General features: G+C 48.9%; 1 protein-coding gene across 1 annotated transcript in view; it reads left to right on the forward strand.

Annotated features, from left to right (window-relative positions):
• Positions 1 to 226: 226 nt before the first annotated feature.
• The window catches only part of LOC144178352 (B-cell lymphoma 3 protein homolog), a 32,843-nt gene continuing 12,905 nt past the window's right edge, over positions 227 to 20,164 (forward strand). Inside the window, exons 1-2 of the mRNA XM_077706132.1 lie at positions 227 to 1,172; positions 19,608 to 19,716. Of these exons, the coding sequence (XP_077562258.1) occupies positions 640 to 1,172; positions 19,608 to 19,716 (642 nt within the window). The 5' untranslated portion in view covers positions 227 to 639. The remainder of the gene's footprint in view (positions 1,173 to 19,607; positions 19,717 to 20,164) is intronic.

A 20,164-nucleotide genomic window follows, 5' to 3' on the forward strand; every position in this document is an offset into this window, starting at 1 on the left:
CTGGCAGCAAAGCGAGGGGCGTGCGAGAACGGACGGTAAATCGCGACATGCCTTCCTTCCCCTCCTTCCCCCCGCACCGGTGCCCGTGACCGTGAGAAGCTGCAGCAAGAAGAGGTCATCGCCGCTGGAGACGGCCCCCATTGTGTGCGCCACGATGCGTGCCGTCCACAAGAGCAGCTGAGGCGACAGCATCCGTACCAGAGGAGCGACCGGCGGCGGAAAGGGGGACGGCCTTTCGGCGTAGCTCCTCGGCGCGCGTTAACGCGCACACGCGGAGGAGCGCGCGGCCGCGCTAGTGGCGGGGTTTTCCCGGCCGGCGATCGCGACGTCAGGAGTTTCTCGGCGCGGGCGGCGCGGCCTCCTCTCCACGGCGTCCGGGGGACCACCGGTGGCGGTGCATCCGATAAGCCCCCTCCCGAACTGCCCCGCGCCAAACGAGCGCCCGTTTTGAGCGCGTGCGAGCGGCACTCAGCTGTCAGTAAGCGCGCGCCAGCGCGTACGAGCGTGTGTGCGTGTTGGGGTGTGTGCGTGCGTGTATGCGCTTCGAGAGCCGGGCACTGCAGCCATGCCAGCCGCTTCCTAGCCCTCTGGTGTGGAACCAGGCTTGCCCAACCTCTTTCCCCTGTGCTCCAAGAAGTGATGCCGACGGCGGCGGACGGCAGTGAACTCGACGTGAACCGCGACGTGTCCTCATCGGCGCCGTCGCCCTTGGCCTTCGCGAACTGTGCCAGCATTTTCGTGGTGCCCAAGAAGGAGCCCTGCCCGGCCGTAACCTCGGACGTCATCGACGCGAGCCGTGAGAAGCGCAAGAAGCGTGTGCACAGCGACGACAGCGACGGCCCCGGCGCGGGTACGACCGACAGCGGCCTCGTGTGCGACGACTCGCTGCCTCCGACCAGGGATTTGCCCAGCGCCGAAGAGTCGGCCACGTCGGACTACTCGTCCGGCGGCAGTAGTACGGAACACTCCGAGCAGCCGGCCTCGCTGTCGTCGGCCCAAATGGTCGTGCGGCCCGCGCGAGAGGTGAGCCCCGGAAGCTCCTGTTCGGCCCACAAGCCCACGTCCATCCAGCAGGCGCTGCTGCTGAAGCGGGCGCGACGATGCGCGCGACAGGAGCACCGGCGCGTGCTCGAAGTCAAGTACGCGCTCCTCTCCGACGCCGACGGAGACAGGTCAGTCACCGTCACCCTTTGTGCTGTGTCAGGCTAGCGAAATCCAAACACAACATTGTTTTTTCAACTTCACCAGCGAGCACCGCGCATGCAAAAGTTTGCTAATGTACACTGCTGCGTGCTTTAACTGCATTAATTGTAACGCCTCTTCGTCTCTCGACTTGCTTATCAGTACAGCTTTCTGCATATGTCTTGAGAAGCAATGCAGCCGGGTGCGCAATCTGAAGCCGTAGCAACCAGCAAGACGAGAAGCTACGAAACGTAGCAACCAATGCGGTCCCCCACGCTCATACGCAAGCTATCTCACATCTCACCAGCAGATGTCACGCGTGTATACATACAAGCCTGTGGACAACTCTACGACAACGGGAGGGTGCTACAAACTTCAGTGGAATTATTGATTGATTGATTGATTAAAATTGTTTGGTAGATGAGTAACTTGCCCAGAAGTCCGCCTTAATCAGTTAAATTGTTCATCTCATTCGTCATTTATCAACGCGTGGCCAGTCTCTGAGCATGTGCTACACTGTAGGCATTCCTTTTTGGTCCGCAAATGTCAACTGGTCCATGATCGAGTTTTTCCCGCACGCATCATCTGCGCCATACTTCCCGATTGCAGCAGTCCCCGCACTGACGGCGTAAAAAATCCCCGCTCCGAGGCTTGGGTGCGAGCCAGTTAAAGCCCAGTGATTCATGACAACTATGACTCATGAGAAACTGCGTTATGCGGGTCCGCTGCCCAACGTGCTGGAAAATGTTTGGGACATGAGGTATTGTAGAAGCGTATGTGACGCCCGAACATTATGAAAATTTGAGTTTTATTTGCGTATTTCTATACTGTACTTGGCATCTGGATGTTGACTTAAGGGTTTTATTGCGTCAGTACATCGTGTGAAGCTGTGCTTCGTGATCAATAAACGGACATCATCGCCTTTTCCGACAGTGGATAAGGCACACATAAATATATCATGTTTGACTGATTGATATTGAAATGCCTCGGTTTCCCAAGCTTCTCTGCCACTTCTAATCTCCTCTGCTACTGCTAACATATAATCACTCATATTCACTTACGAGGCAGGGCTGAGTCCTTGCGTACGTCCATTTGTTTAGATAGTGGCAACAACAGTGTTCCCTCTTTCATGTTGCAATCGGCGCTCCTTTCGCGTTTGTTAATCCGTTTAGTGTCGTTATAAAAGTATTCAACCACGGTAAGCTTTTTGCTTAGCCTCGTACAACATGTGAAATCCGTACACACGTGGCTTGAATAACTTTTGCTGCTCAAACTAATGTTCCTGCCCTACCGAGCTTCCGAAGCTTTATTAAAGCCCGGCTTGCTAAAGTGCAAACCACTTCCGTATTTCTTTATCCTTAAGGGATGCGGAAAACGCGTGTTATCATTGCGCAATTAATGATTTTGCTGCCATTATGTCCAACCTAATTTAGCATTTGTAACCGCAGATTTGTAGTACTTATCTGCGCCTCCATCGAGAGGGAGCAGCCGGATGAGAACGACTTTCCGTCGCGCCGAAAGATGCCCCCCGCCTCCCGAAACTAATTCTCGAAGCTCTGCATAGCCATCCCGCTTTATTTAAAATCAATGTGCAGCTTTCCCGCTCATGGCAGTCCTTTCAGCAGTGATTACTCTGTAGTTCTTTAGCGAAATGTAAAATATTTTCGCGCATCTAATATTGGGGGTGAGATCTTGCTTTGTGCGCAGTTTCAAGTCTAGCACGTTGCGCGACTAAGCTCCAGAGCCATGGATACTATCCCATGCAATTGCATGGGGATCAAGATTTGACCGCGAATTGCGCAAAAAAAAAAAATGTTCAGAATCCTGGAAAATTATTTTAGAGTTTTCATTTCCACTTTGACTGCTTGCTTTATGCCAAATATCACTTTCCTGAAGTGGTTTTGCTAAGTTCCTGAGAGGTCAAAATTTTGAGCGAAAAAGCTGGGTATGGATAAAATATGTATGATTTAAAAAAGAGACATCTCATAGCAGGAACGTGTGTACGTCACGGCGCATCGACGTCGTCATCATGACGTGTTCCTCAATAACCGGGTTGACCCAGTTATTAAGAAGGAATCAGCATCCCCACTGATGCGGGGAGAGCATCAGCTGGGGAAGTTTCGTTTTTTTTATATCGAGCAATAAAACATTCGTGTATTCCCAGTTAATGACTGTATTTGGACCTAAGCACCCAGCTCCGTAAACAAAGCGTCTCAATTCTTTTCCGTGCCTTTGTTACGCAACTGCGTCCACGCGTTTTCTTTCTTTTTTTAAATTACCGTTGTCCTCCAAGAAAAACGAACGACCTCGAAGAGTCAATGTGCAAGTCCCGGAACGCTGTTTACGACGTTGCGACCACGCATACACGAGCAAGGCAAACGACAGCATAAAATGTTTATCTCTTTAGAGGAAAGGGGGGGGGGGGGGAGCGTACTACGTGCAACACAATTACAATATTGGTAATGCCTGGTAAGGTTTATGAAGCCACGCATACCGGCTCGGCGACGTGGGTCTCCGGAGAAGTGTTTTTTGGTTTTTCCCTGCGTTCAATACTGGACTTTCCTCGCGCCTGGGGTTTCCAGCTGTGGGAAGCGGGGCACGCAGGCGGCGGACAAGCAGCAGTGTTGGCCCCGCGGCCGCCGTTTCCCAGTACGCGGCCTCCAGACAGAAAGAAGATCGCCCTGAGTTGCGCAACACCTGCTACTAATCTAGACGAGGTTTTCGCCGTCGCACCGTTTCTTCTGTCGACGAGAGTTCACTCTTAGCCACGCTGCCCACTGTAAGATGGCCATACACCCTAGCGAGAAAAAAAAAAAAACACCCTTTACGGTGTTTTGTCGTTCGTAATACCCTTATACCTTAGAAAAACACAGGAATGCACCGCTTCAAGGTTGTGTTATTGTTAATTACAACCTTTTAAATGTTGTTTTCCTTTCTTTCTTGAAAGGGTGAAAGGGTATTAGTTATAGACAAAAAGGGTGTAAGCCATTTTACAGCGTAGGAATAGAATATTGCTGCAACTGCACTAAATATATTTAAGTTAGCACCATTTTTCCATCTCCTGCCGTACGTGGAGATTCCCATAACTAACTGCGCAAGTTTAATAACTAGCCTCCCCTATCCGTACCCAGTAAAGTGCGCAAAAGGAACGTCTGGTGTAGTACGGCATTTCATACTTGTTAACGCATGGCTTTTGAGATTGTAACTGCCGCGCTGAGCGTACAGAAAATCTCTGGAAACTCTTTGTATACCTTCACGTATACATCATACCTTAAGCTAAGCGAGACGTAATTTTTGTTGGTTTTCGTTTTCTTGATGTACATTTGTAATATAACGATTGAATGCGAACACCTGCGATACTTGTTGATTGTCGATATTCGCGACAGGGCAAGAAAGCGCAATAAAGTTATTTACATTTGGTAATTCGAGGGATAGAGCTACAGCCACCTGATTAACCGGCCTACACGGAAACGGTAAACGTCACGTTGTAGGCTGCACTGCCCATTCCGTTAACCACCGTCTCTAAGCTACTCTTCCAAAGCGACCGACATAAACGCACTATATGCCTACACTAGCGCAACTGTATCTTTCTGTCCGTTGGCCTTTTAATCACGTAGGTGTTGTCTAAAGTTGCACGGATCAGCTTTCCTTCTCCCTTAATTCAATTTTTTCAGCATTTTCTTTTTTGCGTGATCGACAGGGTAACTCACGTAGTTTCGGCTTAAGAATGTATGCAGACTGGAAACTGACGATTACCCCAGGGATGCGACATTGTTTTTTTTTTTAAGTTTTACTCAGAAATATTTAAAATTTACATGGGAGAGATTCAGAGCAGATGTCCCATCTCTTTTATCGCTGGTTCGTGGTATTCGACAGCGATCAAGCGCGTCATAAACGGCTTCACCTTTCAAGGACGGTCACCTTCCTCACCCGCGAAGCGTTGAGCGCTCGCTGTTTCTTTCGCCTTCACGCGTATCGGCAAAAGAACCTGACGGGCGCCTTCATTCAGAAGGCCGAGAAAGCATCTTTTCTTCCCCTGGACGCCAGGCTTCCTGCAGTCGCAGCGAGGGAGGGCCGATCACGGAAGGAGCATTAACGCAGCGCGGTCAGTCCGCACGCGAAAAAAATGAAAAAAGAAAGAAGAAACACGAGGACAACTGCGATTGGCCCTCATTTACTCCTTGTTTTGAGCGAGAGGAAAGCTCACACCCGTGAGGCATGATAGGTTCATGCTGCAAGGACAAAGTCATATGTTTCGTTCCTCTGAGTGAAACACGCATAGACGTAGTTTGCTGACGTGCGTGCGTTCGCCAACAACTTGTGCTGCGTTAATTTGAACTCCTCACCCCGCTCCCCTCCCCTTGAATCTGCAACGATGTATATACAAGGCCACATTTCATATTTGCAGAAGTGGTCGGCCACTACAAGTATACGGGGACGACTTAAGCTTGTTATTGAGCGTTGCACTTCTTCGCGAAACAGGATGCGTAGAGCTGGCCAGGGCTGACTTTTTTCTTTCTTTCATTTTTGCACTGTGGGAGCATATACACGCGACGGGTGTTTACTTTATTTCCCCCGGCTGAAGAAATTGCTTTCGACACGCACCGCTTACGCACAACACCGGGAAAACGAAACAATGGCAATTATTTTCTGTTTTCCGCGGCCCTCACACGTGCATCACTCTATTTCAGTGCGCCGTGTGTCTCGTCAGACTCTTGGCTGTGGATGCTGCCGCTCACAGCCAATTCGTAAAGGCCGAATAAACTAGCTGGGGAACTCAGCTACCATCCACCTTGGGGAACTGCTATGCTGTTGGCGTATGATACTGGGAGGGGGGGAGGGGGGATGGGGCAGAATGCGTTTTGCGAGCGTGGAAACCACTAAACTATCTATCTATCTATCTATCTATCTATCTATCTATCTATCTATCTATCTATCTATCTATCTATCTATCTATCTATCTATCTATCTATCTATCTATCTATCTATCTATCTGTCTGTCTGTCTGTCTGTCTGTCTGTCTGTCTGTCTGTCTGTCTGTCTATCTATCTATCTATCTATCTATCTATCTGTCTGTCTGTCTGTCTGTCTGTCTATCTATCTATCTATCTATCTATCTATCTATCTATCTATCTATCTATCTATCTATCTATCTATCTATCTATCTATCTGTCTGTCTGTCTGTCTGTCTGTCTGTCTATCTATCTATCTATCTATCTATCTATCTATCTATCTATCTATCTATCTATCTATCTATCTATCTATCTATCTATCTATCTATCTATCTATCTATCTATCTATCTATCTATCTATCTATCTGTCTGTCTGTCTGTCTGTCTGTCTGTCTGTCTGTGTCTGTCTATCTATCTATCTATCTATCTATCTATCTATCTATCTATCTATCTATCTATCTATCTATCTATCTATCTATCTATCTATCTATCTATCTATCTATCTATCTATCTATCTATCTATCTATCTATCTATCTATCTATCTCTACGTAGATTACGTGTTTTTTACAACGCGTGTTCTCAACTAGTTTGAGATGTCACCGGTGACTATATATATGTTAATGTTACCAGCAATATTAATCTTCGCAACCTTGCGTTGTGCAAATCCTCGCCATTGCATGTGCTCCGATCTTTTTGTGTGTGCACGGGTCTTACACTCATTTTGTTGCCATGGCAACGCCGATCCATTAGCGATGCCTCTATCTCTAAGACACGCCAGATCAAGGCTGCTTCTTTGCTGCGTCCTAAGTACGGCCGAAATCCAATCCCAAGAGTCGACATTTGGGCGAGTTGATGTTGGTTGAACACATTGAGGTGCAGTGCATAACATAAAAGCGCGCGGAAGGATGCAAATTTCTCGTTCAGAGCCTGAAATGTGCCATGTGCTAACCATGCGCTCGAGAGGGCACGTGCTTTCAGGTTACGCTGTGCCTTCTCGAAAAGACGCGATACGTTGATGTGCGAAACTTTGATTCAGCCAGAAATCGCACCACCGTGCCGCCATGTTGCCTATCAGAGACCGTTGGTCGGTGTCACGAAACATAAGACAAATGTATCCAATGTACTCGAAGGTCCGTTCGGGGAAAGGTCAGTGAGATTTTTGTGAACGTTTATCTTGACTTCAACCCCACCCTGTCGGTTAACAACGCCAGCAGCGACGTCCAGCAGCCGACATGCCATCTGCACGAGTTTCCTCGTGCGCAGTCGCCCATGGCCGCGCACGATTGGCCGGACAGCCGCGGACCCGCTCACTGTTCGCTCGAAACACCACCAAGAACCGCACGCATGCCCGTCATCACCAGCAGCAAAACCGTATTGTTGTCGCTCACGAGTTTCCGCGGAAATTCGACAGAGAAGTAGCAACGTCGGCCTACAGAGTAACCAACACTAATTAGCCATAAGTGAGGAGGAGGGGGCTGTAGGCGGAGCTTCGAGGCATTCTCTCTCGGTGGGGACCATTCGACCGGGCAGCGATAGTTGCGAAGCGGCGCTATCCAGCTGGCGGCCGGCAGCCGGCTGGATGCCTGGGTCTTCCCCAACCGCCTCTGCCAGCATTCCGGCAGGCAGCAGCAGCAGCAGCAGCAGCAGCAGCAGCGACGACAACGGCAGGACGACACCGCGCAGGGATTCTTTCAACCGAGTGGAAGAGGCAATTAGAGAGAACGCGAGGTTTTCCCTGGCCGGGCCATTTGCAGCCGCGGTCAACTGGTACAGGCGCGAGGCCTAGCTGCGGCGTCGTTACGAGAACATTCGACCGACACACGGCGCCGTAGTTATTATCCTTCCCGTCTTTCAAAATATCAAGCTGCTTGACGTGCATAGCGGTTGCGTCATCGCACACAATTTTGGACGTCGTTTAACGCACCATTACGCCCGAACATGGTTTTCGCGCGTCAAGTGCGATACGACCTGTTGCGACCGGCGCTGCAGTTTCATGCGCTTCGCGAGGCGGATTATATCACTACTTAGCAAAAAAAAAAAAAAAGAAAATGAGTGAGATAAATTTGCCCAGCGAAAAGAAAGGCGTGTAAAGTCCGGTGAGACTAACAGGTGCTGCAGGAAGCAACTTGGCTGGGGATATTGAAGTACTTTCAGAGAGGAGAGTAGAAGGAAACTAAAGCCATACTGCAAAAGCAGCGAACAAAGATGTGAGATGAGACAGGAAAAAAACATCTGGAGAGATCAGTGCACGGTAGTCGATTACGCATTCGCAAAAGCGAGAAACGAGGCGAAGTGGAATCATTAATTCCTCATGGCCACGATAAGACCATTGCACCTAATTTACGTGGGGAGAACTTCAAAAGGAACACCGCCTTTTATTGTTCCAACTGAGCTCATCCACGTTATCTCTTCCAGGGCGGGTCGCCCCTATAATTAAACAACGCGGGAAAGGGGCAAACGAGTAGTTGAGTGACTTTCGGTGGCCGGCACAAAAAACGCGACCGAAACACAACCACCTCACAATTGGAGAAATCATACCGTGAATATGAATGGTCGGTCGGTGTATGCTCCACGTAAAAAAGCTTAATGTAGCCAGATTTCGATACCTACGTTAAGCGGGGTTCTTTACAACCCTTCTCGTACCCTTATTTCGCAACTAAACGACGACAACTGTCTAATAAATATTGGCAAGGTGGGACATTTAAGCGACATAATTAAAATAAAAATCGGCAAGTTGTTGCATTCGTCGTTGATGCCTTCATGATGATGAAAGACACGTTCGACGGCATTGCTGGCAAGTGACCAAGAAAAATAGTTAAACAGAATTACGCATGCGCGTTCGTGTTCGAGAAAAAATAGACAGCGTGGATTGAGAAATAATTTCTGCTCTTTGTCATGCACGACGTGATCGGATGTAGCCGTGATACATCCTGGAGCGTTCCAACTTTCCGACTTTCCGCCAAGGAAACCTACAAAGGACGCAATGGTACTCAAACCGCTTTCTCATGCGCCGTTTCTTCGCGTACCGCTACGCAACGTATCGGAATCACTTGGCAGCACCCTCCGAGCTTCGGATGAAGGGCGCAGTGCGGCCAACATGACGACACATTCCAGTCACTTACCCGGTATCGTGAGGCACTGTCGCGGTGCCAGAATGGTGCCGACGCAAAGCGCATACCGTTTAAGCTGGAATAAAAGGCGTACCGCGTATTTGTCAGCCACCCAATTAAGGTAATACATTTTAAAAAGAACGTGAATCGAACAAACCACCCGCCGCGGTGGCCCAGTGGCTATGGTGTTCTGCTGCTGAGGACAAGGACGCGGGTTCGATTCCCGGCTGCGGCGGCCGCTTTTCTGATAGAGGCAAAATGCAATAACGCCCGTGCGTTCGAGGTTTCGGCGTACGGTAAAGATCCCCAGGTGGTCGAAATTCATCCGGAGTCCTCTACTACGGTGCGCCTCATTGCCTGTGTAGCGTCGGCGCGTTAACCCCCATAATCAAATCAAATCGAACATACCAATGAACGGTATATGTTAGACGAGGTCAACAGAAAACAGCTTGAACCGCATTTCGTAGTGAAAGCTCGCGGATTCGAATTGCATCGGGGTGCACGTCTGAGTTCGAATTAAATAAAATTACAACTAACGAAAGCATAAAAATATCCGCCCTCATCGCATAAGAGGCAGGGAAAGCTCTAAATGCCAAGATTTTATTTTTTGACGAGTAAATCGGCTACCGCGTTTATGTTTTTTTGATTTAATGTACGGTGTTTTTAGCTCAGTGCTCGTATGTAGTCGGCGAAATTTTCGCGTATTGTTTGAAATTAAAGAGCACGTGACACTCAACTGCCCAGTAACTAGCAAGGCAAGCGGCCGTACGAGCAAATCTTTACTTTTCTCTTGGATCATTCGCGTCTTCTGCAACGCATTTTCCAAACCACTTGTGCGATAATTTCTCCTTCTGTCAAACGATTACAGGAACTGAGGTCCACGACGCCTTCTGACGCCTTCTAACACATCAGCCAGAGAGGTCACCTCCGAGAGGTCACCTCCGTCACGCGCCCCACTGGCCAGACACTCTTCAAGTCAACACTCAAATCGACAGTCGCTACATACCACACACATTTCAACAATAATTTCAGAGAGGAATAAAAGACTTCCGTCTTCGTTTCCTTTGGGGAAAATAATTCTTTTGAGCCTCGTAGCAGAAACACGCCCATGCTTCTGAAGTGTGCGCAATTAGAACTGCCGGCCGAGAATTGGTTTCTGCTCGAAATAACGCGTTACTTGAAAAAAATCACATGGACGCTTATGGATGAGTGAGCAGACAGGGGAAATAAGTGAATCCAAAATTCCGTATTAATGAGGCCTTAACTAACGACACTTCACTGTATATTGTAGATTTATAATAACTGTAGTAGGGGTGGGGCTTAGTTTCTCCAGGCTTAGTTACTCTTTTCCGGAAATTAGAATGCGCGAGAACTCAGTAAAGGTAGGGCGCAATATATGTTATCTCGGCCATGCGAAGTCCTGTGTGTCAATGGCGAGTAGTGATCGCTTCCGCGTATACCGGTAGAAGTATGCCCTCTCATTAAGACACAAGGTCGCGCCAGTTGGTATTGATTCATCAATGTCATCATAATACAGCATCACAAAAAACAACGGTATACTGAAGACTAGCAGCGCTGTCTTGTCCCCCTTTCCTTCAGCCCTGTCGCTTATCGCGCAGTTTTATTGTCAATAACATGTTATCTCACCATGTGAGCTATTTGTAGCTAACGTAAAACTTAAGCGGCAAATCGCTGCAAAAATAAACCAGAAAAAAAAATGCGCGCGAAGAACAAAGGTCTCGCTACAAAAAAATGTAACAAAAAAAAAAGAACAGACGCATTTTTTGCTACAAATTCATTCCGAATGCGAGTGCACTCCCTACGCCGCGGCGTATGTGCGTTGTGGTGGAGATAAACGTTGCCTTTAAATTTTTGCAATCCCTTCATCCCTAATTTGCGAAGACGTTATCGCCGCGCCTACGTCACGTGCACGCCAATGTGAGCAAAATGGCCAGCTTGCCGCCTATGGTCGTGGTATAGTGGCCATACGATCGTTTTGTGTGGCTCATTCAGCCCACGTATCAGTTCACTTTGGCTATATAACGGGGCAATAAAGGACACATTTTGATCCAGTGACCTTGCGCCGTTCTTGTTGTGGCCTTGAGGCAACTCATGCGTGCATGTCACGAACGCACGGACAGATAAATCTGAGATACGTAGGCATTTATGCTATTAGAGGATATCATCGGCTTCATTTCACAAAGCGTTTTTGTTGTTGTTGTTGTTGTTGTTGCGCGCCTTAAGCAAAGCGTTTCTCGGTAGTTTGTGCGGTTTCAATCCTCTGACGGCCGTGAAGTGCTGAGAAGAACTTCTTGCTGGGCTAGTTTACATAGTTGCCATGATTTGAAGCGCAACAAAAAAACACGGACGAAGAAACAGAGTAGACGAGACAGGCGCCATCTCGTCTACTCTGTCTACTCTGTCTCGCCTGTCTCGCCTACTCTGTATCTTCGTCCGTGTTTTTTTTTTTTTTTTTTGCGCTTTGAACCATGACCGTGCAATGCTGCTGACTGTTCCTAACTTAACAAACGTGGCTATCATCTTGGCGCCTTGACGGAGACGGTGACAATGATTGTATTCGGCAAAGATGGACGTTGGCTTAATAAAACTTGCTGCTGAGCTAGTTGGTTCAAGGTCATCATAACGGAGGTTAGCGCTTCAAAAAACAAGACGAGCACCTGTCCTGTTCTTTTTCTGTCATGTGTCTTATTTTTCGAAGCGTTAAGATGGGCGTTGGATAGGCCAGGAGTGTCTATACGAAGAGCCGGCGCTGTAACACGATAACCCATTTAAGTACGTCGCTGGTAGAGCGATTCACGTGACTTTGTTCCTCACCAATGGCTCGAGCAGGAACGGAGCGCGGAAACTGAAGACACTGTTGGCGGTTCATCCACAAACAGGCATAAAAAAAAAAGCGCTGCTAAACAAAGATTGAGAGAGACACAGGACTGTCCGAGTCTCTCTCTCTCATTCTTCCTTTGTTTTGGAGCGCTGTATTCTTCATGAACATGCATACTCTCCTAACAGTACATTTTATCGCCTACCGACGCTTGGGATTTTCATTGTGCTTTCCGCGGAGCTTTTGTTTCATAATTGTGTCTGTGAGGCAATAAAGGTGTACCGAGTACCCTTCAAGGCGCAGAAGCAAGCCATAGAACATGTTATTTAAACACCGTTAGAAGCCTGGTGCGCGTCGCATGGGTTTGCGAGCGTGAGTGCTTCCTCGTCGTTGTTGCGAGACTAATAGCTGCATGTCGAGCGACTGGCGCTTCCTTGGGTCAGTCGCTGGCAATGATCGGCATCGCCCCGTGCGCGCCAGAGCAACCTAACGATCACCACCGCAGCTACCCCGAGTGCCTTCCAAGAAACGCACCGCGCGCTCAAAAATCCCTGTGCCGCTTGGATCGAGCACGCACGCCTGCTGCGACAACGTCGTGCGTCACCGAGAAATGCGCAGAAAGTATCGATTCCGAACGCTTCTTCGAGTTTCCTGGTTCTGCCCCACGGTTAAAGCCAAAAACGCGCAAGTAGGTGTGCGACGAAGAAAGGAGCAAGGGTAGCAAATCTTACGAGATATATGATTCGTGCCCAGTACCCTATACCTCTATACACGCGCATTGACTTGAATTCAATAATTGCGGCTGAACTTGGCAGCTTCGCAAGGTGATTCCGCGAAGACCTAAAGAGAGCGGGGGAGAGGGGGAAGGAGGGGAGAGACAACCTTCTCTAGGGGGCGTTGGGAGAGAGCGCTCACGTCCGAGGTGGTTTCCCGCCGTGCAAACGGCGCGAAAGTCTTTCCTTGAACCCGAAAACGTCACCCACGTTGGGGGTCTCCCGAACTGTTCGAGATGCCGCCAGCAATGCACAGGCAGCGACGATGAAGCAACGGAAAGGGAGAAAGCAAGGCCTGTTTGCAGCCGCATCGTGCCGCAGTCTTGCGTAAGGGACGCTGTGTGCGAGCTAGTTTTTCTTTCTTCCCATGGCTTGTTTCGCTCTGGCCGTCCAGCGTGAGGCTGGCAATCTCCGGGAACACCTTCTTGGCGTGCCTTCACTGAAAACGGCGCAGGTCATCGTGGAATGAGTTTCGTGCGCAAACGCCGTGCGTGTTGCCGCTGGACGGAACGGAGGCAAACTGCGGCCCTTTCCGTTTCAGCCAGGCAACATCTAGCTGAAGAATTCTGGCTGAAGGCGGATTTCGTGAAGCTGTTGAAATCAAAAGTGTCGCAAAAAGGGCGAGGAAGACGTGAACTAAATTAAGGTACGACCACACTGAGCGGTTGCGAATGCCAACGCCAGCAGTACGATTTCGAAGCCGTTTTCAGATTTTCTTATAACACTTTCGAGCGACTGGTGTTTTGGATATATGTGCTTAGTGGGTATCCCGAGACCGCTGTCTCTCCAACTGCAGCGATACCGTTAAGTCGAAGCTGCGCACTGTCAGTGGTTGTTCTGGATTCAGAACGTATTTGGCTTCATTAGCTCTCCCCTAAAAACAAAAGCGGTGGAAAGCATCACATTCGCATATATGTAGCCAAGCCGAGGGATAGCCAAAGAAGACCGTCATTTCATACGAGGGCGTTCCTTCCCTTTTGAAAAGAACTCTCTGGGAGTTTCGGATTGTTGATGCAAAGAATTACTCTCGCAGTGCTCAAGTTTGACAGCATCCTTCTTTTCTTATAAATCTGGCCTGCAGTTCCTGCTTTCTTTTTCTTTTTCATACAGTGGAGCGAATTAGGTAGACACGCAAGGTTCTCTTACGCAGCACTTCGTTGGAATATCCCTGCTTCCAACTTTTATTGACAGAAGCTGTTATTATGTCCCCCAGAGTAATACTGTTTCCGGGACACATCATGCGTCAAGCAGTCTCCCGACGTTAGCCCAGCCCAGGTTCACGAAACGAAGCGCGCCACGTCGGCGGGGTCTATGAGCGGGAAGCTGGACCGCGTAGAGATGAGCGAACCGTCATGAATGGTAGCTTGTCACGCCCCTTCGGACCCAGCGCAGAAACGTGAACAACGAGCGCACGCAGTCGGCGCCGGCCTTGTCCGCCTCCTTCCCGCAACCTTGTCCACGACTCCGGCAGGAGGAAGCATTGCAGCCGCAAGCGATGACGGAGTCGACGAGGATTCATGAACGAGTGTGAACGGCGACAGCGCGGCATGGAGCGGCAGCGCTGGATCTACCTACTGGTCTTCACTGCTTTCTCGATCGCCTGCCGCAGTGTTCTCGCGTAGTCGTTATTAGTTTTAGCATTCCGTCTGTTCCGTACGTTCCGCATGTACCGGGACCCGACTGGGCACTTGCGCATTCGTTTCGGTAGGGGGGATGAGTTCCGCGGCCGATCCTCGCCATGCCCGCGCATTCGTTACGGTGGGGTGCGCCCTACTCACCCTGCCTGCGCGCGCAAGCTCCGTCGGGTCCCGGTCGACACGGTAACCACGGAACAGACGGAGCATACTGAGTGCTGAAACTGACTCGAAATTAACGCGTCGTCGCGTGTAGACCGTGTCAAATGCTGTTAACCCGTTGAGCCAACGCAACCTGTTTGCCACTGGGCGACAATATACGCGTGGGCTTGTTTCTGTCAAAGAGTGCTTGCTAGGTGAACTGCAACAAACCTATCGATTCTTGTGTCCCATTCTTCCTTTCTGTCTTACATGACAATTTCGACCCCGGGATGCGATAACACAGCACCGTTATGCCTTCTGCGCGTTGCGATGTCGGGGAAGAGAGCTGCCACTCCGTCTGCGTTGGTGCCCCCTCCCGAGGCGCGCCCAGGAAGCCCGACTTGTCCGGCAGGCAGATGGATGCCTGCACGCACGCCTCCCATGCGAAGGACGGGGTTTCCCCCATTTATGAGCGAAGCAGGCAAGCCGCGCGTACGCCGCTTGATGGGTTTGTTGGGAGGCCACCGGCCACTACGCTGCGCCCCTCCGCTGGATGAGGTCGAGGTCTTCTTGCAGTCGCCCAAGGCACAGAGAATCTGCGCCGTTGGGTGCCCAGCTGGGTGCTACGCATCTGTCCGTCGACACGTCCGCGGGAAAGCTTTGCAAGCTAGCTGTTAGCCTTGACACGTCGCCTGTTTTTGAGGCTAGACTTCGCTGCTACGTCTTGCCCCTCGGCCTCAGGCGCTGAAGAGCAAACCCTTTTAGTGACCGACCAACGCCATTTTCACGGCCTCGCCCGCTTCGCTAGTAATTACGCTCGAAAGACCGGTTCCAGCGTGACTAGCAGGTCAACTAAAATTTCGGTGCATATTTCCGCGCCTCTTTTAATTCCCCACGAATGAACTCGCTGGTTCTACCGTCCACAAACGGAACTTTCATATTTCAACCAGTCGCTTCGGCGGTATTTGCAGGCTTCAAGTTTGTTCTGGAGAAATTGAAGAGCCAGCTGTAGCGTCAGGCAAGCAGTTCTTAAGAGCAAATTCCGCCGTGGTTTAGCGACACTGTACTGCTTGCGAGGTGGAAGGGAGCGTTCAGTATCGGAGACTACATTGGTACACTATGAAGTGATTAATTCGTTGCTGGAGCTTAACAATTCGTTCTCAAAAGTAAAGCGGGTGTCGTCTAATAAAAACTGGGCATGCTTCATTTATAAAAGAAAAAAAAGAATAGCGAATATGAATACCAAGAAGCTGCCAAAGGGACTTCCTTTCGAGCGCGAGAAAGAAAGCTTTCAAATAACGTGTGTTTAAGAACTCAGCCTCGATCAACAAGCCCCTGAAAAAGTTTAGCCTCCTCACCCCCTTCTCCGGAGTGGGCCATAACCTTAAAAAATACAGGCAAAATATGGTACGGCGCAAGTCCGCGTCTGTAATAACTTGGAGTCAAATTATACCGCACAAAGCCGAATATCTCGAAACGCATCAAGCCGGCCCAATTTGTCATTTTGAGTGACAATTTGTGAAACAAAGACGGATGGACAGTTTTTCTTTTTTTTTAGACAGAACAGTGAAATGAAGTTGCAGGGATGTGCGATTATTCGAAACTGCCAAATAACGAACCGGATAATCTTCTACTCGATTCAGTGTCATCGAATTGAATATCTGCCTTTCGAAATTACGATTAGTTTTCGAATGCGTTCGAATAAAAGAAATGATAGGGCGCCAATGAGGAGTAGGAGGAATAAGCGTTTATTTTCTTCTAAATTTAGAGCAGATGGGTCACCGCCTTATAGTCTACAGCAGGTAGCCGCGTGCTTTCGCTTCTCGGGTGGCCCGCCGGGTCATGTTACGATGGTCCTGCATAGAACGAATGGTCGTTCATTTTGCGCCGAAGCAGAGCGCGAGTGAACCCCAACAATAACGGAAGCAAAAAAAAAAACTATGCAAATTTACATGATCAACTTCGTAACATTGTTTCAAAAGCGTGTATGTATTCTGTCCGCCACGCATGAACCACGTTGGCTAACGGCATGTCACAATGGTTCTTTTAAGCACTTACGGCACTTTTTCTGTATGTCTGAGCAATATTGTTTGTAGAATTCTATTTTACGTGCAGTGTACGGCATCTCCGTTTTATTTAACGTTAGCAGGGCTCTGTTCCAGTTTCTTTTCTAGCGTTCAGAGTTAACTCGTACGGGTAGCCCTAAAAGTGTTGACCCTAAGGGCCCTAAAAGTAAAGGGCCCTAAAAGGTAAAAGGTGTAAGGCTAAAAGTAAAAGGTGTAAGGGCCCTAAAAGTGTTGACCCTAAAATTGGAGTCTAATCAAAGTATGCTTCTTGCAAAAATATTATGGACGTTGTTGCTTAGCATGCGAGCATTATAATTCTTGTCCGGAAACTACCAAAAATTATTCGATTCTTGTTCAATTCAGAGCATTCGATATTAGATTCAATACGACTACATAAATATCAAATTTGAATTTGGTTCAGCTTCAAAATTCGCTATTCGCACACTTATCAATCAAAGTGAAACACTGCATTTCGGCATCACTCTTACGAGACTGTGACCTGAGATAAAAAAAAAAGCATAAATACACTACCTTTATGTGACGTGGCTGTCCTAATGAACGTAACGAAAGGAACGGTCTGTGGCCGAGATGCGCAAGGAAGCCCAACCTATCAGCCTGTGCAAATACGCGCTCACGCTATACCGAAATACATGTTTGCTGTTCGCCGAGGCATCAGCGGTGGCAATGATCTCGTAAATGCTGTCCCTTAACATAGAGCGAACAGTTTTTTTCCCGGCAGTGATATCCGGTTCATGCAGGCGTAGCGTGCAACCAACCCAGTGTTTAAGCGCTATCGTAGAGCCATCAATCACGTCGACACCGCACTCGCGCGACGGTGAACGCACCACTGAATAGAATGGAAGCACGTAGCCCGTTTGCGCCGATTGATTGTTGTTTTCCCCAGCTCGATGTCAGCGAGTACCGTCATTGACGCAACGGGAACAAGCGACATGCACCCGCCTTATGGGGCAACTGAAAAAAAAAAAACTGATACCCCATCGCATTTTTTTCTCTCTCTCTCGGCCAGGGAGCACGTCTTTTGTCGTATGCTGGTCCCTGCCATTCAGATCGTTTACTTGATTCCTTGACCTCCTGGACCCACAGCCTGACCCCACTCCCCTACTTCCATAAATGTCCGTTACTACTACAGTGAAACCTCGCTAAACCATACCTGATTGATTGATTGATTGTAGGGTTTAACGCGCCGACGCAACGCAGGCGATGAGGCGCGCCGTACTGGAGGACTCCGGATTAATTTTGACCACCTGGGGACCTTTAACGTGCGCCGAAATCTCGCGCACACGGGCGTTTTTACTTTTCGCCTCCATCAGAAAAGCGGCCGCCGCGGCCTGGAATCGAACCCGCGACCTCGTGCTCAGCAGCGCAACGCGTTAGCCACTGAGCCACCGCGGCGGGTTTAAACCGTATACCTGACGGGGACGCGAAGAAAGCACGTACTAACCGGCACTACGGTTGATCCGGATGCATTATGTTAAAGGAAAACCGAGTCGGTGACTCGGCTTAACTATACGTATAAAAAGAAACTACGGCATATATGCGGGTACGGTTTAACGAGATTCCACTGTACTACCGTTTGCGGCGTATTGGGAGATCTCAAGGGGGCACCTTCGACGGTTTTCAGCCTCACGATAGCGTACACTCCGTTTCAAAAAATTTCATCACGGTATAACACAACGGTTACACGCTGCTTTCTCCTCCATTTTAGTAAAAATCCGTGTCCATCCGCATACCGGAGGCGTACTGGTTTTTCCTCTGTGCGCAAATATACTTTCGTACGCATATCACTCAGAACTGCCTTTCGTCCACATTGTTTTCTTTACTTAACCCTTTCCTCCCCACTTCTTTGCGCAAAATCTAAGCCTCAGTCGACGTCGCGGGGAGGTGAGCACGGTGGGCTAAGGTTGGCCGCACACGAGAACCACATCCTGCCTTCGCATCAGCCCTGCAATAGTCCCCGACTCTGAGCACAGGCACCGCACTTCAAGAAAATGCATGGCAGGCCGCGCGGAAAGGGTCCTCCCTTGTGTACGGTTAGGAAAGCCGAGACGAATGGGATGCGGAACGGACGTGCGCCACAACCTCAGGCCGGCTACGAAGTCCCTCGAGCGTGCACGCGATTGTGACGCTCGCTGAGACCATTCCTCACGTCCTCTTGTGCGTTTCAAGGAAACAACTTGGCTTGCAGTATCATCGTCATCCGCCGTTCTTTTATTAATATTTTTCCCAATTGGTATTGTGCGCCTCGCACTGAATCGACTCGAGAAGATGTTGCGTTTGTGTGGTGAAAAGTTATTCTGGTTTGTTTCCGAAAGTAACTGAAGATCACCGAACATTGCCCAAAAATAATATGCAACGGCCTATGTGACGTTAGCGAGCTATGTTTTAAGGGGTTTTTATTTGTCAGCTCCGCAATATAACGCAAGAAAGAGACAACGTAAGACAGGGAATGGTTTAGAGAAAACGTCGATATAATGCCTTATAAATGTTTGAAGTGTTTGGAGACTAACCGTACATAAAGCCCTGTTTCGGGAAAATAATCGTCTGAAGAACCAATTTTCTCGAGCCCAATTGTACCCTGCCGATTCCTTTTCCTTCACAATTAATTAGTAGAATTTTAGTTTTTAAATATAAAGAAGCATGGCGTTCCAATCAATCAATCAATCAATCAATCAATCAATCAATCAATCAATCAATCAATCAATCAATCAATCAATCAATCAATCAATCAATCAATCAATCAATGAACAAAACCTCGTCTATAGCAATTCGAGAACACCGGACAAAAACGCTGAAATTCATCGCCCCTGCTGTTTGTTCGCAGTCAGACTCGAATTATCCCGATCACTTACCCCTTTCTTCCCCTCTGCCTTCTGCTGCCACAAACGCAGGCCCCTGCACATTGCCGTGCTTCACGATGACATCGCCCTTGTACAGCGACTGTGCCGACTGACCAGGGCTGCAGGAGCCAGCGTCGACGTGTTCAACAGCCTAAGACAGGTGAGCGCCTTCGAAGAGCCTTCGAACGTACAGCGCCGAAGACATGGCGTCGTACCCTAATGGAGACGCACTGGTTTCATAACGTCCACGAAAATACCGTAACATCGTACCGTGACAAACAGAACTGCTTCTGTCATTCCTCGTTTTGTTAGTTTTTTGCAGTTTTAAGGAATTGCAAACCTGCCTATCGTTCCGTTCTTTTGCACTTTAACCGCGAAAGACAACGAACCCGTCCATATATATATATATATATATATATATATATATATTGTAAGCCCGATGGTAGGCGAGGCAGACCAGTACGCGCAAACCGCTTTATTCGCAGGCCGAGCTGCAAGGCGGCAAGATGGCGACCGAACCAGGTTACCGTTGATGATAGTTCGAGAAGGTACAAGAATCGGTGATGATGAGTATATACAGAGATGAAGAAGCCGTGGCCGCAACCGAG

The sequence above is a fragment of the Haemaphysalis longicornis genome, unplaced genomic scaffold (genome assembly GCF_048455015.1).
Source record: "Haemaphysalis longicornis isolate Haplotype H1 unplaced genomic scaffold, Haemaphysalis longicornis Haplotype H1 scaffold_4, whole genome shotgun sequence".
Taxonomy (NCBI): domain Eukaryota; kingdom Metazoa; phylum Arthropoda; class Arachnida; order Ixodida; family Ixodidae; genus Haemaphysalis; species Haemaphysalis longicornis.